Raw genomic sequence first — 13,938 nt, forward strand, 5'->3', positions numbered from 1 at the left:
CTCCTGCCTCGGCCTTCCAAGTACTGGCATTATAAGTGTGAGCCCCCACATTGTCTCCACTTCGTTTTCCATTCTGTTGTGTCAAATCACTGACTCCTGTGAGAAATTTACAGCTTATTTCAGGGCCGTGGAGATGGCTCAGCAGGTAAAAGTGACCCTGCCAAGCCTTCGTGTCTGAGGTGGATCTGTAGGACCTGCATGGTAGTGAGAGAGAACCTAGGGCTAGAGAGATGGCTGAGCAGTTAAGACCCCAGCTCAGTTCCCAGTGCCCACATGATGGTTCACAACTACTTATAACTCCAGGTCTAGAGAATCTGGTGTCCTCTTCTGACCTCTTCCATCAACAAGCATGTATGTAGTACACATACATATATGCATTCAGACAAAGCACTCTACATATGAAATAAATAAATATTTAACATGTATTTATTTTCAGAAAGAGATAAGCGGCTCCTGCGAGTTATCCTCTGACTTCACGTGCTCGCTGTGGCATGGAAAACACTTGATTTGTATGTAGAGTCCATTAAATCTAGTCTTAAGAATATTCGCATCCTCAAATTGTTCCACATATGAAGCTTTTCAGTAACTGAATTGGAAAGAAATTCAATGAACCAAAATTAATTTGACATACCAGTCGAGTACATTAATTCCAAAATTTTCTACTTCAATATAAAAATGTAATGTCAACTGATTCAAGTTAAGTACAACTTGCAGTTTAGTTCCTTCCTGGCATTCGCTGCCTTGGAGTGGTCAACTTGATGTATAAGTAGCTCCGTGGAAGAGCACCTGCCTAACATGCACAAAAATACAATGTAACTGCTTTTGTAAACAGCGATGAGCACCAGGAAAATACTAGTGACTAAAGGAGTTCAGAGTGATTTTTTTTTTAAGATTTATTTATTTATTATTATATGTAAGTACACTGTAGCTGTCTTCAGACACACCAGAAGAGGGCGTCAGATCTCATTACGGATGGTTGTGAGCCACCATGTGGTCGCTGGGATTTGAACTCTGGACCTTCGGAAGAGCAGTCGGGTGCTCTTACCCACTGAGCCATCTCACCAGCCCCTCAGAGTGATTTTTAACCCCCACTTGCTGAAGGGTGGCTGGCCATCCCAGAGAGAGAGGACCAGGGAATGGCAAAACAGAAAGTGCGTAGCTGTACCACTTGGACATCCCTCTGCCAAAATCCTGTGCCCCTCCAGCCCCTCTCCCCTGCCTTCAGTGATCTTTTTGGTGCCCTCAGTCTACACACGCCAACTTCAGTCACGGAGAGGCGATTGGCCTTTGATCAAGCAACCACATGAAGAGATTCATGCCTTTGACTGCTGGTCACGGTTCTGCTCCTAAAAAAAAAAAAAAAAAAAAAAAACTATCTCTAAAACCACTTGGCGCTGGTCGTCAATGGAGCAACCCTAGCAGGGTAGCTGAGTTGCTGGTTGAGATCCGTGGTGGCTACGGGTTACCTCCATTCGGCAGTAGAGACCAGGAGCTCCGGGGCTAAGGTGACGACAGCCATTGAGCGGCTCTACCACAAAACAGGCTTGCTGGGTTTGCTAGGTCTTTGGTTCCTGTCTAACACTGCAGCACTGACAATTGGCTGGGAAATCTAGGCGGAGCTTCCACTCGAGTCCTCCACCAGCGGGGTCCTTGAAACCACCAGAGGGCGCTGTAAAACCAGCCAAATCTGCCTTCCTGCTGACCAGGCCTGCCACCCAGCCCCTAATGCAGGTGAGGCCATAGCGAACCTGGAGTAGGCTCGAGATGTTTGTTTTATGATCCTCCTAAATTTTGATCGCTCCTTAAGAACAGAGTGCACCCTGTAGGAATCCTTTCTGTCATTCCACTATATCCTCAGAAGTAGAGCTCATTTGAATCCTGGAAAGGGCAGGATAGCTGCATAAAGCTCAGATAACTTTGTGGCAATGACAAGCACACCATCTAAACTGTAGACACAATGCTTCTCCCATATGGGACAGAAGTTGCAAACTAGTCACCTTCTGTTTTCAGTGTGTGTGTGTGTGTGTGTGTGTGTCAAACCCAGAGCCTCACCCATGTTAGGCAGGTGCACGACTACTGAGCTACACACTAAACTTCAAAAGGATTTTTAATCAGTTGTCAGCACACCAAATTCCAGAGCTGGGGCTATGATGTTCACATAGTTGTCATTATCCACATTTACTGTGCAAGGGGCCGTGGATTCCCTGCAAAAACAAATAACTAACTGTATGTAAAGTACAGAGATAGGGCTGCTCTAGGGTCTGGTGGGGGGGGGGGGGGAGGTTATAAGGAAGAGTATAGCCAGAGGCATCAGAGGAGTCCAGAGCAAGGAGAGAAAGTAGTAGACAGAAGATGGCCATGGTGCTGGGGGAAGCCGGGCAGGGAGTGGGGTCAGGACAAAAGAGAGAGAGGCAAGTGAGAGGGGACCAAGAGAGCACATGGCCAAAATGGCAGAGTTATATAAGAATGAGAAGCGGGGGGGGGGGGGGGGGGGGGGAGCTGGGAGTTTAGGGTAGGGGCAGGGTGCAAGGAGCTGGTACACACAGGTACAGAGTCACCCTGGAGGCCGGCATTCACTTTGGTATGCTAATAGGCACCAAGCCTATTAACTCTTTGTTTCTTTTGGACTTGACAGTCAATAAAATTTAATAACTAAAAAATGTCCTGATAACATATGAAATTCTTATTTCTGGCTTTTCCTGGAGAAAGCATTGGCTTCACAATGCAAGCCTGCATTCTTGCGCAGCATCCATATAAGCCCCATACTGGCTGCTGACCTGAATTGATCCATTTGCACTTTATTTGTCAGGGGTCCCTCTACTCCCTGTTACTGCCTTGGATAATGTCATTGTCTATCACCAACCTAACAACGGATTCTCACCCTCCCCCCACCTTATCTTTTGTGGTGCTGGGGATCTAACAGGGCCTTGAGCATGCTAAACAAGCACATCCTCACTGAGCTGCACTCCCAACACCTGAGCTCTGATTTTCTCTGAAGTATTAGGTAGGGACTTGGGCTAGGACCTCACACATGTGACACAAGGGCTCTACCACTGAACTGGATCGCAGGCCTTTGAGCTGGTTGTTTGTTTTTCATAGAGCTTTTGTTAATCCAGGGGATGGGAGGAGAAAAACCACCGACCCAAATTGTCATGACCAAATTAACTAAAGCAAGAAATTAATTAAAGTAAGCATTTTGTATCTGTGTCCACAGGCTTCCTCCCCCTGAGGCAGGGTTTGAGAGGTCAGCATTGGATGTGGGGAAGACAAGGCTTTCTACAGCACAGGGGTAGGGGATTTGGTGGCCAAAATAGAAGGAGGTCATAGAAATAGATCATAAGTATAACAAGTTAGTCCTGATGACCTCCTCAAACAAAGACATGGTTGCAAAGGTGGGCAGAGCAAGGTAGTCATAGCAACAGCTAGTCATAACAAGGTACTCATGCGTGGTCATATAACGTTTTGAAACACAGGAAGGGTTGCAAGATGGTTGAAACAAAGACATGATTGCCTGTCGAGGGCCATACAGGAGGAACGTGGCACAGAACCATTTGTAGTTAAGGTTACAAGTGAGGCAAAGCCTTGAGAAACAGGTTTAATCATAAACAGGAGTGAACCTAGTTTATCTTTACTATAAGATGGCTTTTAAGCCTAAGATGGAGGCAGGCTGGTTCTTCACTTCACTCCTGTATGACTTTGTGGTATTCACTTGTGACGTCTCTAGGGGTCTTTATGTGAAGGTCTCTCTGTAGAAGTGTACCCCAGACACTCAATCTGCTTATCTTTTATGCATTCTTCTTTGGTCAGTGCCTTTCAACTTGACTCATTGGCTCAACTCCTTTAAAGGAGTTTGCCTTTTGCAAGTATGACTTCAAAGTACTAAATTATTAAAAAGTACACACACTCAAGTATGTCACCAATCACTTTTAATATGCTGGCAACTGCAAAACACTGCTTTGTTTCACTATGTTAGATTTTTGAGAGGGCCATAGAAATAGGTTTCAGTCACTGCTATCCAAACAGTAGCTTGGTGGTGAGAAGCTAATGGCTCAACAGAACTGTTGGCCAGGGCTAAGACTAGATGTTAAAGTGATTACGGACCATGACCCTGGGTTCGATTCCCGGTAACTCCCCATCATACACAAATCACTGTTTACCACTAACTGTCAAAATTTCCTCTGCATTGACTAGTGAAGTGAATCTGCTGATGAAACTGCTTTTTGAGAGTGACTAAAGAGACGGCTCCGTGGATAAGAGCACCGGCTGCTCTCCAAAGGACTAAGGTTTGGTTCCCAGCACCCACATGGTGGCTTACAACCATCAGTAATGCCAACTCCAAGGGACCTGATGCTCACTTTTGGTTTCCACAGGCAGTAGGCATGCATGTGGTACAGGGACATGGACACACGGACACACAGACACACGGACACACACATCATCCATACATCATCCATATATATAATTTTTTAGTTAAAGAAGAGAGTAAGTAAAAGTCACAACTGTCATTTCAAAATCCTGAAGATATCTTAGGAACTTTTTGCTAGGAGGAGAACAGAATACACAGCATTATTTCTTCCTTTGACATATTTTTTTTCCTATATATTATCACATACTTCTGTTTTTTTTTTAATATTTCTGTGTTTTTAATTTATGTATTTGTTTTGATGTATGAATGTTCTGTCTACATGTACACCTGCATGCCAGAAGAGGGCATCAGATCCCTTTATAGACGGTTGTAAGCCACCATGTGTGGTTGCTGGAAATTAAACTCAAGACTTCCAGAAGAGCAGCTGAGCCATCTCACCAGCCCGTTGTTTTGTTTTTTTGAGACAGGGTCTCTCTACATAGCACTGGCTGTCCTGGAATTCACTATAGGTCAGACTGACTTTGAATTTACAGAGCTCCCTTACCTCTGCCTTCTGAATGATCGACCACACCCAGCCAGACTTCTGCCTTTTGAAACGTAAAATGTACAGTATTAGCAGTTCCAGATGTAAAGTTTGAAGTCGTATTGGGGTTCTGGATGTAGTTCAGTAGGTAAAGGGTTGCTTACCTAGCATGCATGAGGCCCTGGTTCAGTTGTCAGCGCTGCAAAAACCAGATATTGTGGTGCACACCTGTAATCCCCCGCATTCCCCAATCAGACCTTGATCAGAAGTTCTAGGACCTCCTCAGCTACAAAGAAAGCTTGCAGACAGCCTGGGCTATTGTATAAGATCCCCCACCCCATTCTTATTGTTTATTTATGATAGACTAGTTAATTCATTATCATAATAAAGTACTGTAAAGTTTTTGTATTTTAGAGACAGGCTTTCTATTTTTAAAGATGTATTTGTTATTTATTTGTGTGTGTCTATGTGCCCATGAGTATAGGTACCTGTGGAGGCCAGAAGAGAGCATCAACCCCCCTGGAGTTGTGAGATGCTCGATGTGGGTGCTCGGAATTGTACTTGGGTTCTCTGGAAACTTAACCACTAAAGGAAACTCTCCGAACTGCCACCAACCCAGCCTTTTTAAGACAGGGTCTCACTATTGACTCCTCCTTCGATAGAATTCACTATGGAGATAAGGCTGGCCTGGAACTCACAGAGATCTGCCTACCATTGCCTCCCAAGGGGTCTATCACCATGTTTGACACCTGGACAGTCTATTTTTGTGTGTATGTTCATATTTGGGGGGAGGGGGGGACCTTCGCTGGATGAGGCTGTACAAAAGACACAGGCATGGAGGCAAGTTTGTGTCAAACATATACACATGTATATGTATATACACATATACGCAAGTAGGCTGGGGGTTGACATTGGGTGTCTTCCTCAATTGCTCTCCCACCCTTCCCTACTCCCACACCCCTCAAGGTCTTACTTTGTAGCTCTGGCTGTCCTGGAACCCACTTGTAGGCCAGGCTGGCCTTAAATCCACAGAGATCTTCCTGCCTTTGCCTCTGCTTCTTGAATGCTGTGATTAAGGTGTGAACCACAACAACCAGCCACTTTATTTTTTGGAAACAGAGTCTCTTACTAGACTGGGAGCTCACCAACCAGCTACACAGGCCGGCCAGCAAGCCCCCGATATCCACCTGCCTTCACCTCCCCCAGCACTGGGTTTACACCGGCCACTGGGAATCCAAACTCAACCTCAGGTCTTCATGCTTTTATGGCAACCACTTAAGCGACCAAGTCGTCTTTCCAGCATTATCCCACCACCACCTTCCCCCACTTTGATAGCAGATCTTTTATAGCCCAGGCTGGCCTCGAATTAAAGATCCTTCTGCCTCAGTCGCTTTTCTAAGAAAATACTTCCCTGTTTAGTCTTGGGTTGGTGGGCATTATTGCAGTGAGACCTCCATAGCATTAGGTGGCGCGGCGAGCAATGCTTATACCTCCCCTAACACTCATTCTCTTAGCAATGGCGGGTGATGAGTGGGCCTCTCTTTGCAAGGGTGTCTATTTTGAAGCCTGATTGCAAGTAGAAATGAATGTCCGCTCGCAGCCGGCCAGATCTCTGACTTCGCGGAGAGTTATAAAAAAACAATGACATGTTTTTTACCTTGTTGCATGATCTCGAGAGGCGGAAGCTGCATAAAAGACACAGGCGTGGAGGTGAATTTGAGCCAAGCCTCAGGCGGAGATGCGGGCAGCCCTAGGGCGGGCGGGGTCCTCGGCTAGAAGCGAGCCGGCGGCCTGTGGAGGGGACTGACTGAGCAGCGCACCCGGGACCCTGGAGGTGCGGTAGAGCAAGCGGGCCCTGAGCTGACAGATCCAGGGCTTGGCCAGGACTGTGGACGAGCGGATCGGCGAGTGCAGGGCGCAGCCATGATCACTTCAGCCGGTGAGTGCGGCCGGGAGCAGGCGCCCCAGTGAGGAGCCGCCGCTGCGCCGGCGTTTAGCTGAGTCAGGGCGGGTGACTGGGCACCTCCGGGTCGAGCGCCGGCCTGCGAGGCCCCTCTACCCGAGGCCCACTTCGGGGATCGAGGGCTGGGAAACTGGCCAGGCCACTGCAGGCCCCTGGGGTTTGTAGGAATAGGACCAGGTAGCCACTCGGCCGTCCCTCTCCAGCCACACCCCCGTTCCAGGACCAGACCGGGCTCCTAGGCGGTCGCTGGACCTTTATTCTCTGTCCGCATCTTGGTCGATTGACCCCCCAATCCTTCCCCGCAGGTGTTTCGGTTTGGGATGGGCCCCCTTGTCATCGTAAGCATCTTATAGCAGCTCCTGGCCTTGCAGCCTAACTGCTACACTAAGTGCTACACTTAGTGGCTTGGGCATGAGATATCTTCTCCTGGAAGTCCGAAATTAGGTTTGAGGTGGCTGGGTTTCTGGGGCTACCGTATTCACCTAAGAACCTCGTTCAGTGAAGGCAGCATTGACTGGAGAGCCACCTTACTGTGTGTTTAGATCCTCAGGACTGCAAAGCAGGTTTCGCTCACTTGTATGGTAGATACTTGTAATGGCTGTTGAAATGGGAAGGTGTGGAGGGAGATGAACTTCTAAATGGAGATTTTTCAAGCCCACTACAGACTTGAACTGCATATAGCTGTTCCCAGTCTCGATGCTTTCTCAGCCCTGGCTACTTGCGTACCCTTGCTTGGTTGTTATTCCTATTTTGTACTTGATCTACAAGCATTTGATTTTGAACAAACGGGTTCTCAGTAGACAGTACGCTGTACGGTGGGGAGGGTCTCACTGTGTAGCTTTAGCTGTCCTCGAACTCACTATGTAGACCAGGCTGACCTCAAACTCACAGAGATCTCCTGCCCCTGCTTCCTAAGTACTAGGATTAAAAATGTGTAGTGTACCACTACACCCTGTGCTGGTTATTTTTAAACACGTGTAGAAGTGTTTGTACTTGAAGTTAGACTTTTGTCCTGATAGAGACAGATGATTGCAATGAATTTTAGTTTCCATCAAAAGAAGCATTTTCATTTCTTTTTTCCAATTAGCTCTGGAGGAAAATACTAGATTTTTTGCCACTTGTAAGTATAGGCTTAGGCCCTGCCGTTACCACTGGTCTTCAAAGTGTTGGCTTCACTGATCATAGTTGTGTGGGTGCTTAATAGAATACTGTTAGGGTGGACGCAGAAATAGCCACCTCATTTGGAATGTGGTCCAGGCCACCTTTGTCTCTTGCCTAGGCTATTAGATTAGCCTCAAGACTTTTCTTTTTTTCCACCAATACTTTGTCTAGGCTCATTCCTTTAGTTCCAAATTTGCTTTGGGAACTTTGCGTAGCGTTTCTCATTCCCATTACATCGTAAACACGCTAGACTTTTTGTTCAGTCTCTCTCCTACTTAAGAGTTCTTGTACATTCTTTCCCCACTCTAGCCTTTTCTTTCAAGAGGTGTTGTAGATCTTCAGTGTTCATCTCAACTTTATCCCTCTATTAGAAACACTAACTAGCATCACAGTTCTGTAATGAACATGTTAACTTGTCTTAATCTGTTACACTGAACTCCAGAGTAGAATTTTGGGCAGGAGACCGGTTTCCATAATTCTAAGGACACTGCCGAGTGTGTGGCAGATGTTAAACAGTGTGCCTTGAATGAAGACATCAGTCCCCTGAGTTTTTAGAGCAGACTGAAAGAGGACTTGGTGGGAATAGACAGAAAAATCAACCCTCCTTGGGGTGTCAGGACTGCAAGCTTTGAGGTCCTGCCCTGAAACACTTGAGAAGATAACATAGTATACATTTATAGGTATCCTTTATGTTTATGGAGCACGTTAGCTTCTGCTGCTTTTGACACTTTGTTTCCAGTCAGCTCTAGTTAGCTAGTTTAGGACCTGGACTTAGGATCTCTCCCCAGCACTACAAAGGCCAGAGTCCTGGGTCTAGTCTTCATTCATTCACTCACTGGGCACATGTGTTTGTTAAAAGCAATGGTGACTAAGAGGTCAGTGTATACCATTTTGTTTTGGTTTGGTTTTTCAAGAGATTTGACTGTGAAAGGGAATGGGGACAAAGACATTAGTACTTATTTACAGAAGGAAGCATGAATTTGAGTGGATTAGATTTAGCAAATAGAGGAAGTAACGCAGACAAGCTTTAAAACAATAGTTTTCTACCATCTATCCTCCTCTGACCTCCTGAATTGACCATTTTCAACTTCTAAGTAATATTTCCAGGACATACCTCTATATTGATAAAAAATATGAAAATATTGCTATTAATTGAGCCAACAATTTAAGACAGTATCTACTAAGTTTCTATAATGACATAAGCTTTTATTTTTATTCATATTTATTTTATGTGTGTGAGTGTTTTTTACCTTTGTGTATATATGTGTACTACCTATGTGGCTTGGTACCTGTGGAGGTCAAAAGAGGGCATTGGATCCCCCAGAACTGGAGTTATAAGTGGTTGTGAGCAGTCATAGGATGCTGGGATCTGAGCCCTGGTCCTCTGTAAGAGCAACCAGTGCTCTTAACCACTGAGCATCTCTCCAGCTTCACCTTCATGCAAGTTTTTAAAAAGCACTTAGGTTAGGAGTGACTAGAGATGGCTCAGTAGTTAAGAGGACTTGTTGCTTTTGCAGAGGACCTGGGTTTGATTCCCAGCACCCACGTGGTGGCTCACAGTTATCTGGAACCCTAGTTCTTGGGGATCAGATGCCCACTTCTGGCTTCTGTGTGAGCACTGAGCACACACAGTACACATACATACATGATGACAGAACATTCGCATGTAGAATAAAATAACGTTTAAAAAAAACGCACTTAGGTCTTCACCTATCCAAAGTTGAATTCTGTTTTGTCTTTATATACGAAAATTAGTGTAGATGTACATAGCATATTTGATTTAGCCATGCTCATCATTGAAGGCTGATGGCTGTGCCAGGAAACCATGTAAGAAACCAGTCACAGTTGAAACCACACAGGAAAGTCCAAAGATCCATCTCCTCTGTTTTTGTTTTTGTTTTTTTAAAAAGCCATTCCAGTGCAACATTGCCTGTGATAGGTAACAAGTGTCTTTAGGATTAAGTTCTGTGTTACTTAAGATCATTCCACATGTCAACTGTTCTGGTCTGCCACCCGGACCACATCCCCCTCCTACACACACTAGTTACTAAGTGTTTCAATAGTCAATTAAGGCATTTAGTGGTTAAAATGATTTAATTTTACATTTATCTTTCCTCCTCTTTTTCTGAATGTGTCATAACAACCCACCATACCAAGGTTTCCACTTTTTTTCTTTTTTAAAAACTTGGTTTTTTGAGACAGGGTTTCTCTGTATAGCCCCGGCTGTCCTGGAACTCACTCTGTAGACTAGGCTGGCCTTGAACTCAGAAATCCCCCTGCCTCTGCCTCCCAAGTGCTGGGATTAAAGGCGTGCACCACCACTGCCCAGTGGTTTCCACTTTTAGAACAGTAAGTTGCCTTCATTTTACTGCTAAACCTTGTACTTTTTCCTTTGTGGCTTCCCCCAAACTGCTAGAGCTGTTTGCAAAACTTTATTTAGCAGGTGGAAGCAAGCTGTTACACCTTTGAACTAAAATGACAGGGACACGTTTTAATTAACCAGTTTCAGTGTTCCAGATGATTTTATAACCAATACAGAAAACATATTTGAGAAAATTTGGTTTTATTTATGGCACAAGGACAGATTTCCCATTTATCGTTTTCCTAGTAATCTCGGTGTTGTTCTGGAGAAGACAGCTTTCTTTTAGTCCCATTACTGCTGGCCCTCTGAGGCTGAGGTGAGGTGGCGGGCGCTGTGCTTGCTGAGATTGCTTATCACTTGGTAACCTCTGTCCTTTGTGGGCCAGCACCATGGTTGAGTGGGTAAGAGCTTTTGCCTCCAAGCTTGGTACCTGAATTCAGTTTCTGGAACCCAGCTGGCAGGAGAGTACTGATTCACACACGTTATAAAAGTTGTACACACTGTGATGTGTGCTCACACACAATAAACAGATAAATATAAAGATAAATATTTACAGTCTGTTATTTATGATAGGCAGAGGGTACTTTAACATGGGCACACTGAAATAATTGAAATGTTACTGTTTTTCTAAGTTATATTACTTTAGTTTTTGAGTTAAGGTCAGCCTCAAACTTGAGATTCTCTTGCCTTCACCTCCACAGTGCTAAGATTACAGTATGGACCACCATAGTAAGCAATTATTGGTTAATTTTGTGTAAATACATTTTATTCTAACGTTGTATAAAATTTTTCCCAGCTTGGTCTTACATAGGTAAGAGTAGTTATTGGACTGTGGTAAACACAAGAACTACAGGGAAACTTTATTCCTGGGTCTTCACCCCATATTGTTTGATAAAGAAGTTCTGGGACAAAACCAAGAATTTACACTTGTACAAAGTTCCCAAGTAATTGTAATGCTGTTGGACCAAACACCATACTTAAAACAGTTGGGCTAGGCAAAAGATGGTACATCAGAGGTTGGTGAGATGTTCAGTATTAGTACAGATAAGTCTAAAAGCTCCAAAATATATACTTTTATAGTTGTGTTTAAATAGGTTTTTTTTTGGGGGGGGGGCAGCATTCGAGATAGGGTTTCTCTGTATAGCCTTGGCTGTCCTGGAACTCAACTTTGTAGACCAGGCTGGCCTTGAACTCAGAAATCCGCCTGCCTCTGCCTCCTAAGTGCTGGGATTAAAGGTGTGCGCCACCACATGGACCAGTGAGATGGCTCAGTGGGAAAAGGCACTTGGCCCAAGCTTAATGACTTGAGTTTGGCACCCAAGACCCACGTGGTGAAAGGTCAAACCAACTTCCATCAGTTGTCCTCTGACCTCCCTGTGTTCTATGGCGTATACCTGTTCCCCCACATTAAAAGGCTGTTGTGTGAGAGAATACGAGAACGTGTATGTGGTATATGCACAGGTGTGTGTGCTCCTGCACACATTCGGAGGCAAGAGGAGTACACTGGGTATCCTGCTCCCTGTGCTGTCTTTCTCTGTTTCTCTGTCTGCCTCCCTCGTTCCCCTGAGATAGGGTCTCTCACTGAACCTGGATCTAGGCTTCAGGCCAGCAAGCCACAGTGATCCTCTTTCTCTGCCCAACTCCATCAGAGCTGGGATAAGTGGTATATGTGGCCATGTGGAGATTTGAACTCTGGTCTTCATGCTTGCTCAGCAAGCACTCTTACCTGCTTGGCCATTTCCCTAACCCCACTAACGTCTACAGTTTTAAAGAAAAATAATTGTTTCCCTAATGAAGTTATCACTAAAAAAAACTTTTTTCCTTGTCTTCTGTTTTGTGTGAGTATATAGTGCATTCGTGTGTGTGCCAGTGAATGTAGAAGGCAAAGGTTACTCATGTCGGATGTCTTCCTCTGTCACTCTGCACATTGCTTTTTGAGGCAGGGTCTCACTGAGCTCACCAGTGGGATAGACTAGCTGGCCAGTGAGCTCTGGCTTTCTGCCTGTGCTTCTGTGCTGGGATTATGCCTAGCTTTTAAGTAGGTGCTGGGGATAAAACTCAGGAGGGGTTGATAGCAGACATCTTCTATCACTGTCCATCTTTTTTGAGACAGGGCCTCTGCTTGTCTCTGCCTCTCTCCCTTGGAAGCAGTAGGATGGAGCCTTCTTTTTACATGGGTGCTGGGGTCCACTTCTGGTCCCCATGCCTGTGCCTGGTGCACTTTACCAGCTGAGCCATCTCGCCAGCCCCATTGTTAGTTAGGTTTGACCAAGGATTAGTACCTATCTGCATGTATGTGTGTCTTAACTGTGGCCTTGTGTCTTTTGTCTTACAGCTGGGATTATTTCTCTGCTGGATGAAGAGGAGCCACAGCTTAAGGTATGAATTGGGGAAAGTTACTTGGCTTACTGTGAATTCTGGGAAACAACTTTGGTTTTATGATATCTTTACATTTCCCATCTTTTAAAGTAGCCCTTCTATAGCCTGTAGCCAGTCATTGATATCTAGATAGAGAGGACAGTATTTTGATACTAGAAATTAATGTAGGGTAAAAGCTCATAAAAGGGCACAGGAGTAAGTAACTCTCCAGTTTCGTTATCAGCAGTGAACACAGAACATTGCTTTTTCTGTGTCACATATGTATTTTCACTTGACAAAAATGTAGAATACTGAGCAGGAAAGATCTCTCAGAAGGAAAAGGTCCTTGCTTCCTAGCTTGACAACCGGAGTTTGATCCCCATAACCCATACGGTTATGGAGGAACTGACCCCCACAAATTGTCTTTTGACCTCCACAAGCACACTGTGGCACATGGACACATACATACACATGTGCACACATCCAAATAAATGTAATAGGATGATTATTCTTAAAGTTGGAAACAATTAGAATGTTCTGCAAGTGGCTCTAGATACCTGTAGTGATGTAATGTAAACTATCAGCCTGAAGTCTTACAGATGCAAAGAAGAAATGTTCACTATAAGAAACAATAGTACGTGCATAGTTTGCTATTTTGTGTTTGAAAACAACAAAAAAGAAATGGCTAAATCTAAGAAAAAGTACATTAGCTCCTAAATTATATATTTGTCAGACATGAAATTTTAAAATAAATATTACTGAGAATTTGGCCATAAGCTTGTGGAGACTTGTTTTGTTTTGTTTTTTGAGACAGGGTCCTTCTACATAGCTTTGGCTGTCCTGGAACTGTATGAGACCAGGCTGGCCTTGAACTCAGAGATTGGCCTGCATCTGCCTCAGCAGTGCTGGCATTACAGGTGTGCACTCCCACACCTGCCTGATTGGTGGGCACTTATAGGATACATGGTGTGAAGTATTTTTAAATCCAGTTCTGTTTTGTTTTACAGGAATTTGCACTACACAAATTGAATGCAGTCGTGAATGACTTCTGGGCAGAAATTTCTGAGTCTGTAGATAAAATGTAAGAAAATACTTTCTTTTGGTAAATTTGGATAACTCATTTAGGACTCTACTGCTGATTTGTGGCTTGAGTATTTAAATTGTGAGTTTTTAAGGACGATCATAGCTTAAAGGAGACCTACCTT

The 13,938-nt window shown here is 44.6% G+C and overlaps 1 protein-coding gene across 1 annotated transcript in view; it reads left to right on the plus strand.

The window, feature by feature from the left end:
• Positions 1-6,635: 6,635 nt before the first annotated feature.
• Positions 6,636-13,938, plus strand: part of Psmd1 (proteasome 26S subunit, non-ATPase 1) — a 78,845-nt gene continuing 71,542 nt past the window's right edge. The window contains exons 1-3 of the mRNA XM_021166195.3: positions 6,636-6,828; positions 12,711-12,754; positions 13,741-13,814. Of these exons, the coding sequence (XP_021021854.1) occupies positions 6,813-6,828; positions 12,711-12,754; positions 13,741-13,814 (134 nt within the window). The 5' untranslated portion in view covers positions 6,636-6,812. The remainder of the gene's footprint in view (positions 6,829-12,710; positions 12,755-13,740; positions 13,815-13,938) is intronic.

Source organism: Mus caroli, unplaced genomic scaffold (assembly GCF_978045245.1).
Source record: "Mus caroli unplaced genomic scaffold, Mus_caroli_1 scaffold_1, whole genome shotgun sequence".
Classification (NCBI taxonomy): Eukaryota; Metazoa; Chordata; class Mammalia; order Rodentia; family Muridae; genus Mus; species Mus caroli.